The sequence below is a fragment of the Talaromyces marneffei genome, chromosome 2, assembly GCF_009556855.1.
Source record: "Talaromyces marneffei chromosome 2, complete sequence".
NCBI classification, from domain to species: domain Eukaryota; kingdom Fungi; phylum Ascomycota; class Eurotiomycetes; order Eurotiales; family Trichocomaceae; genus Talaromyces; species Talaromyces marneffei.
In genome coordinates, this window is record NC_072349.1 from 3,565,575 (window position 1) to 3,583,227 (window position 17,653).

Here is a 17,653-nt window from a genome sequence, read left to right on the forward strand (position 1 = left end):
TGTAATAGTTCAATCATATCTTGTGTTAGGGGTGGTGCTTCATAGAGTCTCGAGTCGCGGTCGAATCAAGCCAGTTAAAAAATCCTACATAGATATTCTCATCCGAATGGACGGCCTCCCCCAACCACGCTATGGCTGGAGGGAAGCGGCGGGCTGGGTAGACTGTACGCATCCTTTGATTGGTTCATCTTAGTAAGCACAATATTCTGGTAGATTGTTGTGACGTCACACATATTAAGAGGAGAACGGCTGAATGTGTCTGAAAATCACCCTTGCCTTGCGGGCAAGCTATTCTAATTCCACGTTCTAACATGATTGTAGTATAATCCAGAAATTGATTCTATAACACATGTGAATATAGACTGGAGGGCGCTTACAGATGAAATCGACAAGCCAACGTCAAGCCCAAGTCTCAGGATTCAATATCGTAGTTCAGACCTCATCTGTGACAATTCCCGGTTAAACAAATCGGGTCGCTTATTTGGGCTTTTATCCCAGACGGTGGTCACCCGTTTCCTTTTTTGATTGGCAGCAATAGGGCCAAGTGGTGTCCGTCTTTGATATTGCGCTCGCTCGAAATCAATGAACATGACCCGTTGGTTCTCCTCATTCCATATCATGTTCCCCGGGATTGGATCGCTGTGGAGAACACCAAGATTGTGAATGGCACGTAAAGACGTCTCAGCCTGTTCAAGGAGCTTCGTCTCATCGATTTCGTGTTGTCTGGCCAGGTTTCTCCCAGCATAGCTCATCAGAGTTAAGTGAGCCATCATGGCGATACCATCGTATGAAAATGGTCGACAAAGATCGATACCGCCAAAGACAATTGGGACATACTGTCCTTGAATCGCACGGAGATGAGAGTATATCACCTCCTCCTGCCTGGCACACTTGATGAAGTCGATCGGAACACCTTTCCCAACAAAGGTATACCCATGCGACCAGAGAGTGATCTTGAAAAGAGCTCCGCGCGAGCCATGTATATGAAGTGATTCGCATCCGAGCTCTTTGTTAGGGTCTGGGTCCTCAGAGAGCTGTCGATCCAATAATTTGATAAGCATCGCGGTATTAAGTCGATGTCGATCGGCTCCGTGCTCGCTCGCGTTGGGACATTTCCTATCTAGTGGTCCCTTGCAGTGCAAGCCGCGAAGGCACTGTTGAGTACAGTACTTTCGAGACTTGCCTTTCGAATCCGATTGTTGGGATCTGGTCGATATTCGGGTTGTGGCGGCTGTGGCTTGATGCTGAGGAAACCGAGAGTCACGAGGCGCTCGACTGGGAGTGGATGGGTCCAGGCTATCATCGGCATCGTCTTCATGATCCGATAATCGTGATTCTTGCGTTGGCTCACAGGATATGGCCATCACAGACTTTGACCTCGTCTTCACGGGAGACTGGCGGCAATAGCTCGATCGGCTGAGCGGTGGCTTGTAGTCAGAAGCTGGAATGTCTTTCTCCTCAATTTCCTCCAGGAGGTCATCATATACCATTTCCCATGTTTGCAATTGACTTCTGGCCCAGTTTCTCCAAGTGATATCCCGTGGAGAAGTTCGCAGAGTTCGCAGGGTGAAAGCTAACAGCTGGCCGACTGCAGTTAGATGTAGCCGATTGTCATCTCTGGGCCAACCAGTGGTTTTGCCAACATCTTCTTTCGGTACTGATAGATAGTAAAGGACGGTCGAAGGACTATCATGAGGCACGCGAAGGAATATGAACGCTTCGCCTGTGGCTATGCAGCCGTACTCGTTACCACTGTCGTACATATAGTTGGAGAGCTGTGTAACCACTGCGGCGACAACACGACGGCAGATGTCCTCTGGCGATTCGTCTTTCTGGTATCGCACGATGCGGTCAAGTTCCATGTCTTGTAGTCCGGCTTTGATGTGGGCGAGAGACAGCTTATGCGGGGCTTTGTATTCGATGAGAAAGGACGGAACCTTCTCGTCCGGCCCTCGATTGTAAACGCAAAACTGGTCGGCTCGAGGACGAGGCCGGCGTGGCTGTGCGGTTGTTTGTCTTCTCACCCGTGATGTTGACCTAGAGGTGTCCCTCGACCGTCTTGCTAGGCGCTCTGAGCGACGAGGTCCTTCCTGCTCCAAACTGAGAGAGCTCATGTCTGTGACTATTCTGGATTCATCCGTCAGTGTGTTGGCATGGTTTTCGAAAGTCACGTTTCCGCGAAGGTTGAATTTTCGCCGCAGTTGCCGGCTGGCATAGAGCTCTTCGATAACGGACGCAACACGCGACTCCACAGTCTCGCGTTGAAAATATCCGATGTCGAGTTCGGAACCGTGCATTCGTTTCGTTATTTCCTTTCCGGATTCCCTCAGCGCTAGCAACGGTGTAAAATGGCGTTCAGTAACAAAATCTGCATCCATGAGGTCCGCCCATATTGCCATCTGCTCGCGTGGAAAATCTGTCCATTCCTGGATTCTGCTCGGTCGCAACTTGCGGTCCGCATTGGCAGGATCACCCTTTGTTGACGACTTCTTGTCCTTCTGGATCGTCAGACCGAGGAAGAGATGTTCGTGGCACGCGTCGAGAAATTCAGGGAGTGTTGTGTTTTGAGTTTGTAGTCTTTCTCGGTCTAGGTTCTGTTCCGCTTCCTCTCGTCGTCGTTGTTCTTCTTCTTGTCGTCGTTCTGCTTCCTCTCGTCGTTGCTGTTCTTCTTGTTGTCGTCTTTCTGCTTCTTCTCGTCGTCTTTCTGCTTCTTCAAGGCGCTTGCGTATTTCATGTAGCTCTTTCTGCGACATTTCGACTTGTGTTGACAAGGCACGTTCTGGTGACAAGACATGGAAACTTGTTTTGGCCAGCTGGGCGCTAAGACCGGATACAGTATAGCGTTAAAGTTAGGTGACGAGGGTAACGGAAGGGTGAGGACGAATGAGGACGAATGGGAACGACCAAGGATGATTAAGAATGTGGCCTCGTAAATTGCAGATGTGATGTTGCACCTCTTGCAACTATAGTTGACGAACTAAACTACTTTACGAGTTCTTTTAATTTCCAAAAATCAGTTTTTATGAATGCCTGATTACTATTGCTATGAAATAAAGGGAGTGAATCTGATTTCTCAACGAATACTTTGAGCTCACTGATACAAGTTATCATCAGACGCCAAGACACCTTGAGGAATACTGTATCCACTTTGTGTGAGAGCTAGGCGCAGATGACTTGCACACACTCGTGTGTTTTCGCTCATCGCAACATTATGGGCTATTTTTACAACGTTTTTGATCTGTATCGTGGCGGTATTAGTATTGAATGTTTCAGATTCTCACGGTGGTCCTACCTGGCGACCATTTAGCTTAACCTCGGAGAACTGTGTCAAGGCTTCTTCCTCGATATCTGGCGAATGTTCCCTCAGAAAGTGCTGGAAAACCGACTTTCTGGCCGATCGATCTAGATCGTCGTACTGCAGTTTGAGTTGGATTCGATCGAGGATGGCTGAATCGAAATCCCCCAGCATGTTGGTCGTGAGGAAAAAGATTCCATCATAATATTCAAGCGTGCGGAGAAATGTCGCAACCAGACGATTTCGTTCTAAATGGAAACCGTCTCTTTTTTGCAAATACACATCCGCTTCATCGAGGAGCAGGACCGCTTTCCAGTCACTAGCTACTTGAAAGGTACGGGTGAGCTGCGCCTCAAGCTCCTCCGCCCGTATACTCAGGTCTCCAGACGAGATCTGCAATGATCAGTAGGTTGTTATAAAGAGAGGTAGAAGAGACATACTGAATAGAGAGGCCTTTGAAGCCGTTCAGAGATGGCTTCGGCAGTAAGTGTCTTCCCAACACCTGGTGGGCCACTGTCCATGCTGATTAGAGTTAAACTGTAATAAGCAGATGAATGAACGTACTGTAAGAGAATGATGACCCCTCGCCCTTTTCCTGCAATGATATCATCGAACGTGTCTTCATACCTAGTGCTGACACGGCTTTCCGCAAGAGACTTGATCACTTTTTTCTTATCTTCAGGAACCGTTAACATGTCAAAAGGGGCATTCGAGAACGTGATTTCCTTGATACTTTCCACACCGAATTCTCCTATATCACGTCAATAATCATCCTGACTGTTTCTGGCTTGGTAATACTCACCCCAGATTTTTTCGTTCAAGGAGAACCCCAGCACTGTCGGGCTACAAATTGCGAGGTCCTCTTCTTTCATCGCACTGAAGTCGATATCCTTGCCTCGAATCCGGCTTTCTGGTCCACCCTGTTTCACCTGTTCGAAGAAAAAATCGACCGTGTCCGGTTTTTTGATTTCTAACCTCGGATAGTTTGGATTCGTCTTGCGGAAAATGGCAGCATCGACCATGATCCTTCCATGCACATGGAACTTCAATAATCTGTTCTTGTCTGGGATGAACATATTTCCGCAGTACTCACGATGGTGGCTGCCGATCAGGGAAACGAAACGGCGACCATTGCACACCAGCCGTGACCAGATATTTGGGTCGGTGTGGTAGCTCAGTGGATAGACAGGCAAGGTATGGATCTGCTTGGCTCCTCGAAAAGATCCAATCTGCAGCGTCTCGGTCGATTCACCGAAAACTTCTCCATCATAATCGAGATATCGTCCATTGACTTCAAGAAATTCACGGCCTCTGATGGTTTTCTTCTCAATATAATCGTATCGAATGCATCGTGGCAGGCCGGTGGAGGGGCAAATCGCAAAGACTAGCGTTCCTGGTTTAAGCAAAGCCCACATGAGATCCCATGTGATTTTTTGAGATTCTTGGAGCAGCTTCAATTGCTCTACCACCGGTGCATAGGTTTCTTCAAGGTGCTGTATAAGTTTGCTTAAGTGAAGCATAGCATCATCAGAGGTTGCTTCTTGGGAGTGAAGCCTTTTGTGGCGGTCTCTAAGTTCATCTAGGTAGTGATATAAAAGATCACGCTCAATCTATGTGCTCAATCAGCGACGGAACCTAGCTTGAAGTCCGGTCAACGTACCGCAGGCCGATCCGCATCGAGGTTCACGGTTCGAATGTCTTTCAGAACCTCTCTCAAGATGTCACTTAATGCCACCGATTTGATGTCAACATAAACGATGAGCTCTTTGGTTTGCTTGTCTGCAAGGTGTCAGCGTCATTCGACTTACGGGTGGGAACGACTCACGACTGCGTTTACGAATCACAAATATGTATTCGTCTAACTCATCAACGTCCGGTACCGGGGCGGAATTGATGATCTTATATTCATACTTCGCGGGATCCCATCTATATGCGGTTAGTGACGCTCACGAGATACTTTCGTCGACATACACCTCATTGACGGTCTTGTACTCCACCTTTGAGGCGCGAATTCTCGCTCTACCATTTTCTTGTTCTTTGGGCTTCTCTTTGCTGGTAGAATCCTTGCCATCCGAGGTAGATCGAGCCTTTTGAATTCCCAGCACTTCCACAAACAGCCATTTCAGGTCTTCTTTAGTGACGAAATCCGAAGGGGCAACGTGTGGACTATCTGGCGGCGTCGTAGCTTCCACAGATGTAGTGTCGAGCGCTGTCTGGGAGAATCGATATAATTCTCCTGGGCAGTCATCGATTTCTGTCACTGTGTCCCAAGCTTGGGGATTGCCGCAAGTGTCCGATGTATCTACGATGGGAAAAGACTGGCCGTGCCGTGCGAACTGCGAGAGGAGCTGTAGCAGACGTTGAGTGCCAGCGCAAAAGGTCAGAGATTGAAAACATCACGGGGAGGTAAACACTTACCATGTGTCGTATTGTCACTGCCCTGCTCTAAACTGGCATGGCCTATTCCAGAGGGGCTTAGCGATCCTTTGGATGCCAAAACTGCCTCCAGCAGTCCATTGAGTTGATTGACTGTGATAGGCTCCGAGCCATCGTCAAGTGGTCCAATCGGAGAAATGTCCCTTGTCTCGCCAGCAAATAGTCCGCGGATTGCATTAGCATACAGTTGACTTTTATTTTCCCCTGACGGTGTTTCTTGATGTGGACTGTCAGGGGGGGTGGTGACATGAGCCTGTGCCTTTGAATTATGGGAACTGGAAGCCATATTGAGCAAAATGTACGGGAAATGAGAGATGATGGGCGTCTTGAACAATGTTTTGCGAGTGATGCAAGTTGAAATATGAAGGATGAAATGAAAAAGACATTGGGGGAGTGCATCGCTCTTATATCTGTGACTGAGATTTTCGTGCGCGTATATCGCTTCCACAGAAGTCGAGAGAAAACTCAGCTCGTGCTACGATCATTCCATATCACCGACGCGCAGACTTGTCACCGATCATTGCATTGTACATTTGCTAAGTGTATGATAATGAAATTCGAACTTCAAGGCTTGATTCGGCGTGTGTCTGGGCCGGTCCAAACTATGTTCAATCACACTATACATCTCATCACATTGATTAGCACGCCAGCTTCATCAGTATGAAAATTTATGAAACTTTATGAAACTTTATGACACGGTAAGTATGTGATCTACAAATCTGCAATTAATAGAGCAAAATAGAGTATAATGAGGTCGTTCGTATTGAAAGAAAATGGAACTATATGAAACAATATGAAACATTTTGACTCAGGTCTATCAATTTCAAGAAGTACGCCAGCCCTAAAGCAAGCTATCCGTGCTTACTACTGAAAATGGAATCATCTACGGTTGAAAGGGCAATACTATAAGGATGCAGCCTTGTCCCAGATTCACTGCATCTTGACAGATCAATCAAAGCCTTTCACCGATTTCAGGTTTTCGGAATATGAGCGACCTTCCTGATTGCCTAATACGTGGTAGAGGAGCATATGATACTACCGGTGTAAAGAAACCTGGTCAGCCGAACCCCCCGAAATAGTGCCCATCATTTCAAACCAGACTGCATAGGCAGTTTTCAATCTCTGATCAGAATTTTAGCACGGATAAGCATTATGTGCTGTTTTTCGTGGCTCTCTGGCTTGTTTGGTCATTTGGGATGGCATTCATCCGATGCCCCTTCTCAACCCCTGTCGCAAGAGCTGCAGGTGAGATGCCTTTTGTTTCTTTATCCCTTTGCTTAAAGAAGCTGACACATGGGCATTAGGGAAGAACCCTCACTAGTGAATATGGGGGGTATCAAGCAACCAAACCGATGCCACCGCCTCCCACTGCCGCTGTCAAACGAGGCCATATACGTCTGATCGAATGGCAGCCCTATCCACGTCCATTCACTCAATCATCCAAGAATCACCACACGTATCAACAGCTCGAGTCGATGGAGCAGCTGCCGCAAGTAATGTGATTACTGGAATTCTGTGAGAATCTTCTTGCTAATCAAATTTATAGTCGTTAGATGAACGGGTAAATCAGGACTTCACTGTGAGCCACTTCACTCGAGATGGAGTGAACATGAAAGGAGCAACAGTAGAGATGAAAATTTCCGAGGGTACTGAGATCGTCCAGTGGAGACATATATTTGTTGAGGAACTGTTTTTGATTCAAGGAGGAAAGCAAGCTCTAGAGTCGCTCTTAGGAAGGGCATTGGACGAAAATGAGATAAGGGAGGTCTACGGAAGTATATTGGAGCACGTGTCTTTGAATGACCTGTGGGAACTCATCGCTGCACAGAAGGAGGAAGGAAAGTTAAATAGTTTATTAAACAAGAAAGTCCGAAGATAGATATCATCATTTGACTGTTTGTCTGTACCGCTATGACAGAAAGCTGACAATGATTCTACGTACTAGAAACGCCACTTCGCCCGTGGCTGTCCACATTTCTTGTTGCAGGCTCGGGCAAATGGCAGCGGAAAGTCTGGATTCGTGATGTAATCTATTCAAACTTATAATACCTTATTCTTTTGATAAACAAACAGTCAGTTATAATAGTGCTTCGGTGTCGCCTTCATGAAATCAATGGTTGGCATCCTCATGTCACGGTTGATGGGTACAGCAAGTATGCAGGGATTATATCGTAGACACGGCGGCAGGGAGGGGCAAAAAAAAAGCAAACATGAAACTCAATGAAACAAGATGAAACCTTTTGTTTAATAGGGATACTCTGATGCACCTAGCAAATTTTGATAAATACCCGGAGAGCCGCATGAAGAAAAAAACGTAGCACAAAATACATTGATGGAATAGCTGTCGAATCTTAAACGTGTATGGATATGTTTATTTTGTGTTTATTATGCTACCATGGCAGTCGGGTATTCAATTTTGAAAATCACATGACAGACTCTTTCCTTTCGTGCCCAACTTCGACCTGCGGTTCCTTCCCCGCTAAATATTGTTCATCAAAAGTTCCAAAAGTTCTTTTCACTCACTTACATAACATGTCCGTTGGCAAAGGTAAGAAACAATCTGGTACTTTACAGGCACCGCTAGCTAATCATTATTCTAAAAGGTTCGCTATAATCGAAGCCGTGCGTTTGACATTACTCCGGATACCTCCGAGCCTACCCAAGTATGAGCGAGACACATTTTCAGAAAGCGAATTCGGCAAATGACCGAGAACTTGAGGAGGAGGTGAAACAACTCACAGTATGTCGAATATATAATATATAATTTACTGGTGCTGGTAATAATTTATAGAACATGGATGTGATTCTTGAAGAAACTCGCTTTACGGGGAGATATGTGAATTCTGATACAGCCTATGCAATTCTCATAGACGAGAGTGGTGGAAAGGGGGCAGTTCATACTCAAGTCGGCACTGGCAAGGTGGAAATTCTTCCGACTGGACCAAATTCGGGCAACGGATTTCGAATCTTGATTTTGGATGAAGGCAGAACCTGCTTGATCTTAGGCCAGCCGTCAATTCGATGTTTCCAAGTTCGCCGCGCTTGAATTCGAGAGTTCCCAGATAAAAAAATAACTAAGCTCCATCGACAACTCGAGCTTGACACTCATTCCGACTGGCAACTCCAGATTGATGTGAATAAAAGGCGGCGCAAGATTCAACCACGGATAAGTCAGATAATGATTTGGACTGCTGAATTTGAGCAATTCAGAGACTACTTGCAACTGCGGAAATTCAGCTTGGTACTTCGAAAGGAAGCTTTGAAGCTGGGATGTTTGAAACGGTATGGTCTCTTGATCAGCTGCTGCTAAAGCGTGATTCTCTTCGACACCTAGATTCTGTAAGGATCTTCGTTTTGTATACTAGGAAACTTTGAGGTTCGAACCTGAATTTTGAGGGGGTTCTATCTCTAAGTAAGTTTTGTGCCCGTCTTCTTCGATGCGTTTATGGTTTGGGATTGATGCATACCTTGTGGTGATCGTATGTTTGAACTCTGTTGCGCGATTATAGTATCGCTTAGATCTGAAATAAATTGTGAGGCCTGAGACTCATCTTCACGGGCAGCTTTCAGAGCTCGACGCTGCCTCCGCTTTCGGCCTGTATTATTTACTTAACAGGATTCTGATTGAGGATAAAATCACCAAGCCAATACCTAGCTGCCCAACTTCAATATCCCGTTTCACAATATCAAGCTGTCCTAATGCCGCTGTCTCTAGCGTCTTTGACACTGGATGGTCCTTGAACCACGTTTCGAGTCGAGGGAATAGGTCCTCATGTTTGAAATGGCCTAATTGTGAAATAGTCTTTGTAGTTGCAACCAATAAGAGTTCCCCGTTCCCAAGAGACGATGCGTTTTTTAGATGCTGCTCAGCCCGATCATATCTGCTTGCTACAGCTCGTGAAAAATGTTCACCACTGTAGCCGTGATGACGGAGGATATAGGCAGATCTGAGCTTGCTATACTGTTTTTTATCGAGAAATAGCTTTTCCCGGTCTAGTGCAATAGCTGTTTTTGAAAGTGACTCGAAGAACTCATCTACCGCTGACATCGTGTGCATGCGCTAAATGAAATTATATGAAACAAAGGGAGAGAAAATGAAATAAAATGAAAATGTTTGAAGGAAAGGTGCCTAAGGCGCGGTATTAATAGCTGTGAAGTGGTGCGTGGGGGCCAAAATTAGAGTAACAAGCGATAACTACCAATCAAACACCTTATCGGCGCCACTCCACTTGCGTGTACAATATTTAAACAATGAAACAATATGAAACAATAGAAGACGCGACGAGACATAATGAGACAAAAAGCCAAGGCTGCGCGGGTCCTGTGCGTCTCCCAAATTCGTAACTATTGTATAGCAGAATCTCTAGTGAACTGCGACAATTTGGGAGTACCAACATAACGTATCAGAAGTGAATATAAATAGGCCTTATTGCACTTGAGAAACCCTAGCATTGCTCTAATTCCAAAGCTGTATCCTCTACCGCACCAATTCACTTTCAATCCATAAAGAATAACTACCTCAAGCCTACATCATGCCCTGTGGCTGCGAGCGACGCAACGTCATCAAGATATATCAAAATTGTACTGCTACGCCAAAGCATGAAATACCTGATCCTGTGTTTGTTCAGTGCAGCAATCCGGGAGGCAAGAACTGCACGGGATACAAGGATGTCTACCTTGGATCATCCAGAGTGAGAGTTCCAGGACATATATGTCCCAAGTGCTAGATACGTCCTTTTATATGCATGTACTCCACGTTAATTAATATTTGCTTTGCTTCTGACCATTCTTCAGGGGCTGTGACTAGCCACAAATCGAGTCGTTCATCGGTTACGTTCGTTTGCAGTTCAGACTGTTAGGAAAGATGGTGCTATTTCGAGCGAAAACAGAACGTTCGCAACCGTTACAAACCATTACCAGAATGCCCCATTAAGGGAATCTCTCTTTTTCGGTACCGTGGTATTTGGTTTATCGTTGTAGTTCAGATACATAGCATCGATCTTGTTTGGTATTATATTATAAATACATTTAGCGCCATCCTTAGTGACCGGAAACTATGGCGCTCGTTAAGTGGTAAAATATCGAGTTCACATGCTAGCTAGTAATAAATAAAGGAAAATCTAATCTAGAGATATATCAAAACATCTTCTCATTTGTCTCTGATTTCGTGGATGGTGTAACCCAAGAAGTAGTAACCCTCTAAACTAAAAGGCAACACAAGTAATGCCTACGGCATTACCTGGGGTTGGACGGTTATATATACGCAAGGGCAAGCATTGGCGCTTCCTTATAGGTCGGTATCTTCACCGCCTTTCTGATGGTAAGACCAGAAGCGTCTCAAAAATGGAGTTAAGCGCCACTAAATGTCTTGGCGGTCGCTGCTATTTAACACATCTCCAGCCAGTTCCATTCAATAGCTTATTCCACTAAACATTTATCTCTTCTCAAGTTCTTTCGTCCCATCACTGTGGTCTGCTATGTTAAACGACACAGAAGTGGTTGTATACCAACACTATCGGCCAGCTAGAGTAAAGCGAGTCATTGCTTCTGGAAGCAGTGCGTTCATTGGAGAAATAGATGAATTCACAGTATTGAAGTACCCTCTTGCGCCTGGTGGGGACATGGGCCGACTCGACGTGGAGAGACGACTTCTTGAGGTTCTTGGACCACATGAGCGGATCATAGGACTGAAGGCCTTTTCAGAAGAAGGGCTGTACTTGGAGCGTGCTTTCTACGGAACCTTGGCTCAGTTTATACTTGAATCAGGATCCATGTTATGTTCTTCGATTCAGCAGCAAGTAACCTGGTGCCGAGAGGCATCTGAGGCGGTTGCGTGGGTTCATACTCATGGAGTTATTCATTGTGATATCCAGCCGACGAATTTTCTCCTCGATAAACAACTTCATCTTAAGCTATCGGACTTTCAAGGTAAACAAATTTCGCCAGATGGACAGGTACTACTTGACGGTGGAAGTGGCGAACCTTGCAGGTTTTATTGCCCCCGTGATGACCCTTTCGAAGCGGACATTAAAACCGACCTCTTTGCGCTAGGGTGTACTATCTACTTTATCATGATGCGTCACGCAGTCTTTCCTGAGATTGTGGATGGAGAAGATGGATGGTTTGAAAAGGTTCAGGACAGGTTTGCGAAGTGCCAATTCCCACAGGAAGTACATGCATGCAGCTCTATCACTCGGAAGTGCTGGCATAAGGAATATGCATCCGCACAGGAGCTTCTACGAGATCTAGAAGATGTGATTTAAGTGACTGTCGGGATTCCGCAACGGATACCGGGGATGTGGCTGCTTCAGACTTACCTCTCCCAGATGATTTTCCTATTCATGATGGATTTGATTGGAACTTCTTGGGCACTGAAGTGTCATGTTTACATCGCAACTCTGGAGTTGTTCTTACTTTAACATGGGCATGGATACTGCATTGTAGGAATATTTAATTAGGAAAGGGGAGACTATATTTGCCAGCGGTGGTTTTGCGTTTTGTGTAGTACCCGCCTGCCGTAGCCTCATTTCATTTTAGATCACTTCTATTTTCGCACCCCGCAATAAATGAACCCATCGCATTCTTGATGAAGCAAACTGTGTTGACCGGCGAAAATTTGAATGAGTTCACTTCTAATGCGACTATCCCTCTAATCGACGGCAGCTCCCACATCAGTGCGATCATTATTCGTGACGGGGAACTGTCTCGGTTTTTTGGAAGGATGGTACCGGTCATCGAATTGTGGTGTCCGTTCAACGTAATTAATCATCATCTTCCGAGTCGTCAGCCCCGTCACTTTCGTCGGATGGAGTCGTTCTGGGTATTTGCCTCTTAGGACGTCCACGACGATGGCGTTTATCTGATTTTTTGGTGCGTGGCTTCGGAGTCCGTGCTGCAGGTATGATGACTCTAACTGAATTGTTCTCATGTGTGCAGACTCCGTTTCGTTCACCAGATGATGATGGTGTACCCTTGATATTTTCTGTCCGTACTACTGGACTAGTTTCCCGGCTTTCACTGAGGATGATGTCCAAAGAAGAATCCGGATTAAGCGTCTGCCTTGCACTGAGAATGTCCTGGTTCTTACTGTATCGATACTCTCTTTGAGCAGACCAACACTCAGTGATTCCGTCGGATTCATAACTACATCATTCGCATGCGGTAGACTCATGTCGTCGTGATCTGCGCCATCAGCAGGAATGGGCTCTCCACTCTGTGTATCAGAATCTTCGCGAATTAGCGTATATACTCGTGAAGAAAGACTTTATTAACTGAATAGGTGACTTACTCGAAGTAGCATGGATAGTGATTTCTCCGCCGTCGTTCTTTCTAGTGCTAGTTCTAGGGATTCTATAATTTGACCAGTGTTCTCGTATTTCTCATCCCAACAGTCCTGAATAACTGTAGCGATTCGAATGCCATGAAGACATGGAAATTCTTCACGATCATACTTTGCCTCCACTTCGTCATCACTAGATCCCAAAAAGGGCTTCTTCCACGCCATTGGGCCGTTTTAGCTCCCGTTAGGCACACCACGGTTTTTCAGTTCCTTGCAGACACTAAAATTGCAGTGCAAGAAATGCACAACTTTGATTCAACCTGTTCTCCCCGTGTCTTCACCCTCTTCTTCATCCCATACAGCGCCTTGCCGTGCGATCGCTTGCTATGTAAAATTCTATTGATTGCCGCTCTTGTGGAAACTCACTTTCAACCTGCGCCTTCATTGAAATGAGACTGAACTCTTTAAGGTAGTGTTCGCCATCAACCGGCGAGAAAATATCTAATCAACGAACTATCAATCAGCTGGTGTGATAGTCGGCTTGCCCGCTAGTGGATAGTGCTACAGATGATAGTATTGCTTTGATGCTTCTAGTCTAGTTGATCATGCTATATTAAATTTGGTCGGAAGCGTGACTACCGACAACTCTTAATTCGTCGTTTTCTACTTTCTTTCGTCAAGGGGTTCAACTTGGTACAATAACGCACCTGTAGCGATGTCTTTTTCCGGTATGGAAATCGTTCCGCAAATTGATCTTCGATCTCGTCCCAGGTGAGATTCTTAGCTTTTAGGTCAATGATATATGCATCCTCCTCAGGCGAATATGGAGTCTTTGTCGCGGAATAGGCCGCCCGCTGGTGTGATCGAGGGGACTCTATCTGCTCGCCTGTGAATAATGAGGAAATATGTGTCTGTGAGAACTCCAAAGTGTAAATGACCTCGCTTCCCTTAGTTCGTAATCGGAGGTAACCCCGGATAGGAATTGATTCACTTTCCGGACTCGAATTTTCTTGTGGTGACTCAGGTTGATCCGCCAGCGGGGACTCCGAGGATGACTTTTTAGGTTCTCCTTGAGAGGCTGATGAAGCGTCGCCTGGACTTCTACGGCGACGCTTAGATGGGTGCAAGCTTTCGCTGGCGGCTTCTGTCTCGGAGTGATCGACATAGTCTGCATCGTTCTCGTCGTCAGAAGGAGCTGAGCCCGATTCGTGAGGATCTTCGACCATCCGTTCTGAGTACTGCGAACGGTTGGACTTCTGCCAACTAGACATTTTGCACATTAAAGCAGAACGGGAGAGATCTGGGACGATAACCAGCGGAGTGGGCGGACAAGACAAGTGTGCTGATGTACTTCTCTTTCGTTTTGAGAAATCTCCTAATGGACGCTCTGATTCTCCGGAGCTTCCCTGAGAGTCCATACTTTCGTTTCCTAAGATGGCTCCGCCAGATTCGGGGCTATGAACTGAGACCGGTTTTTGATTGGGTACGGATGAATCCTGTGTGGAGGCTTGTATGGTCGTATGCGTCGAATCATGGTTGGGTTCGTGAGGCGCTGATGTATGCGATTCAGAGGTACAGAATGCCGGCGGTGTATCCATAGATGTTGTGCATGTTGTGCACGCGAGATCATTGGGCTGTTCCGGTGGCTGCGACTCATGACGTGGCTTTGGATGCGTGGACTTCGCTTCTGCTAGCGATGTCACGGGGTTCCGTAGAGTGCAGCTGGATGATAGCAAGCTGACTGTCATTTCGGTCAAAATCTCTGGATCAGACAAAGGGGTATGAGTATGATTCTCATTCCTCTGATCTACTTCATGTAAGCTAAGAACATTTCATCTTCCTGACTCTAAGATTTACCTTGTATAGGAAGGCGACTGGAGGGCTCCCTATCCTCTTCTTTCTCGCCAGCGGGCAAGAAGTCATCCAACGCTCGATCAAAATCATTCTTGCACACAGGACGAGGATCAGGTGTATGCGATATGCTAGAGGGGACATAGAGAGTTGCAGATGCTGTATGATGACTGGAGGGAAAGGTAGCTGGTGGCCGAGGAGGTAAGGGGTGAGGTAATGCTAGTTGTGAGAACGGAGAGAAGGGGAGTGTGGAATGATTCGGGGTAGGATCAGTGCTCTTTGATGTATGATGAGGGATTGAAGTGTGATTGTGATTGGGAGACGTGCGTTTCGAAGGCCGTGTAGGGAGAGAATAGGGATTATAGAATTTGATATTTTTCAAGGTGACGGCCATGGTTATATTCTATGAAGGGGTTTGTAGCAGAACAGATCAGCTTCTTGATCGATTTTGTGCTTCAGACCGCGTGCTATGACGGTTTATATACCCATCTGACCGTGCAATAGTTGGCCTGGCGACAATCATTGCTAATTCTCCTCGAATTCGATGAACCGCCCTTGCCGCTTCATTTGTTGTACTCCGTCAAAATGAGACCCTAGCACTGCGAATGGAGTCGTCGTCATCAGTAGTCGATTGCCCTCCAATCAATGAATGCACACTGCAGCTCAAAAATGAGAAATGGGTCAGCAGCATGCCCAACACAGCTCGTCGTCGTGCTCGGTGTAACTTTCGTCCCACAATCGAGGCAGTGCTGTCCGCATCCAGGTATAGATTATCTCTGTGTCAGCTTCAGCTGCTGTCCGGTATTGTATCTAGTCGTCCGATTGGAGATCCATAGACTGTGAGACTCAGAATGGCTGAATATCCTCGTATTTCGCGAAGGTGTGATCCACTTTCCAGCAAGCCCCTTTTGTTCTACAATCGAGGCGATGTTGGCCCATTTGTGGATGGACTGTCTTTTAATCACCTGCCATGACGCATGAATCAAGCCGTCGCCTTGGAGATAGAGGGCCATGAAGGCCAATAACGCATAGAATCGCGGTATTTTTCTCAATTGGGTTGTTACTGACCTTTGAAATAGACCATGCGGTATTTTTGCCATTGGCCTCTACCCTGCCTGGGCGTTGGTTGTAACAGTGGACCATGCCTATCACACGGGTGGACGGCGTGACGACGCATCAAAAAGGAACCCGGTCTGACATGGCTCGGATCGGGCAATCCCGCTACCGCAATAGTTGAATCCAGATTAACAGGCTCAGCCATTGAATCGAATTCAGCTAATGCAGTAGCTGCGGCAAAATGTTCTGCCTAATGAAGCCGGAAAAAGGAGGGAAAAAAAGCAGGATCAAGTCGCCAGATTGGAGTCAACCGTCACAAATCTTGCTCTGAAGATATCTTTCATGAGATATTATGGATATTGCGTCATGACTCGCGATAGTTTTCCAAGTCCGTATTCCATCTCCAGCTGAACAGCAGGTAATCAAATCATTCCATCGTGTCGGAAAGCGCTGGCGCTTCAGGCACAAAGTGGATCCGTAGAAAAAGTAAGAGAGGAGAGGGGTGGTTTGAGATCGGCGATTGCTCTCATGCCTCACCAGGCAAATACAAGGCGGTTGTCAGATTGCTGCACTGGTCGGGGGGAAAAAACGGACGTGGAAGTGACGGTCGTCCTTCGAGGACGCACTTGGAGTTTATATAGGCGTCATGTGGTGGGGCCTCCCTCGTTAAAGCGGCGAGAGTGCTGACTAGACCGAATCCGGTAACCACGTTACTGCCACGGCCCCGCAAAATACTGGATCGGGCAATCACATTTTCCGTTCCGCGCGCTGGTTGGTCGGGGGCCGAAACGAGCGCCCCGCTAACCGGCACAACGTATACTAACTTAAATAACCAGTTAGTTCTACTGCTAGAATGTATAACTAATATGAGATCTAATAAAGATGTTGTCGTAAACCGGTGCTTGTCAAGCGTCTAGATCAGAGTAAACTCGTCACTGAACGGCGGTTCGGTGGTATTCTGCTTAGGAAAGGGCAGGTAGCCAAAGTAATAAACAAGATAGCCCTGGTTTAACTAGATCTATGAGCAATGGTATACTCAAGGTTAAACAGTTAATTCAAGACGATAGAGTAAAACTAAATACATGGTAAATGAGTGTCCTCATATATTCCATCGTTGACATAGCGATCATATCATTTGCCTAGCAGACTGATATGAGTGATATGTTCGAGCGAGCATGTCACTTCGTTAGTATTTCGCTATGTATGTTACCCTAACCCTATGGTTACGGATAATCCTTTGTTCCATCGTGCATTAGTGTCCGTAGACTAGCGTCTAATCTATTGGCTGTGACTTTCTTGATTCTCTGACAGATGTTGCCGTGGAGATTTTAATAAATATTAAGAGTACGTATTCCTATGTACAAGAAAAGATAACTGACCATTTTACCCCTGAGCTGCTAACCACGCCTAGCTCCCTAGATTTTTGTTAGCCATAACCTCCAACACAGCATTGGTTTTGGGCGAAAACCAATATACAGGGACATAGGACTGTGTTGAACCAATAGATGTGATTATAATAATATCAGAATTTAAAATAATAATAATAATAATAATAATAATAATAATAATAATAATAATAATAATAATAATAATAATAATAATAATAATAATAATAATAATAATAATAATAATAATAATAATAATCCAAAGACCGTTGACTCAAATGAGTTGTACGATAACTACCGCATGCTTGAAGCCAACTCAGAAATCAGTCTTCTGTCTGCCCATTATCATCA

The 17,653-nt window shown here is 45.9% G+C and overlaps 4 protein-coding genes across 4 annotated transcripts; 2 read left to right on the forward strand and 2 right to left on the reverse strand.

Moving 5' to 3' along the window:
* Positions 1 to 419: 419 nt before the first annotated feature.
* Positions 420 to 6,017, reverse strand: EYB26_003641 (uncharacterized protein; the record flags this gene model as incomplete). Its single annotated transcript, XM_054262935.1, has 10 exons — positions 420 to 2,820; positions 3,096 to 3,238; positions 3,293 to 3,688; positions 3,736 to 3,808; positions 3,860 to 4,046; positions 4,098 to 4,905; positions 4,956 to 5,074; positions 5,121 to 5,221; positions 5,267 to 5,597; positions 5,714 to 6,017. The coding sequence occupies 10 exons, from the start codon at positions 6,015 to 6,017 to the stop codon at positions 420 to 422; spliced, it is 4,863 nt and encodes a 1,620-aa protein (XP_054118910.1).
* A 2,379-nt stretch (positions 6,018 to 8,396) lies between these two features.
* Positions 8,397 to 8,777, forward strand: EYB26_003642 (uncharacterized protein; the record flags this gene model as incomplete). Its single annotated transcript, XM_054262936.1, has 2 exons — positions 8,397 to 8,471; positions 8,523 to 8,777. The coding sequence occupies 2 exons, from the start codon at positions 8,397 to 8,399 to the stop codon at positions 8,775 to 8,777; spliced, it is 330 nt and encodes a 109-aa protein (XP_054118911.1).
* Positions 8,778 to 11,208: 2,431 nt separating this feature from the next.
* On the forward strand, positions 11,209 to 11,994 carry EYB26_003643 (uncharacterized protein; the record flags this gene model as incomplete). The annotated part of the gene is made up of 1 exon (XM_054262937.1): positions 11,209 to 11,994. One exon carries the CDS (start codon positions 11,209 to 11,211, stop codon positions 11,992 to 11,994), a length of 786 nt encoding a protein of 261 aa, XP_054118912.1.
* Positions 11,995 to 13,645: 1,651 nt separating this feature from the next.
* EYB26_003644 (uncharacterized protein) lies at positions 13,646 to 15,255 on the reverse strand (the record flags this gene model as incomplete). The annotated part of the gene is made up of 2 exons (XM_054262938.1): positions 13,646 to 14,817; positions 14,868 to 15,255. 2 exons carry the CDS (start codon positions 15,253 to 15,255, stop codon positions 13,646 to 13,648), a joined length of 1,560 nt encoding a protein of 519 aa, XP_054118913.1.
* Positions 15,256 to 17,653: the final 2,398 nt, after the last annotated feature.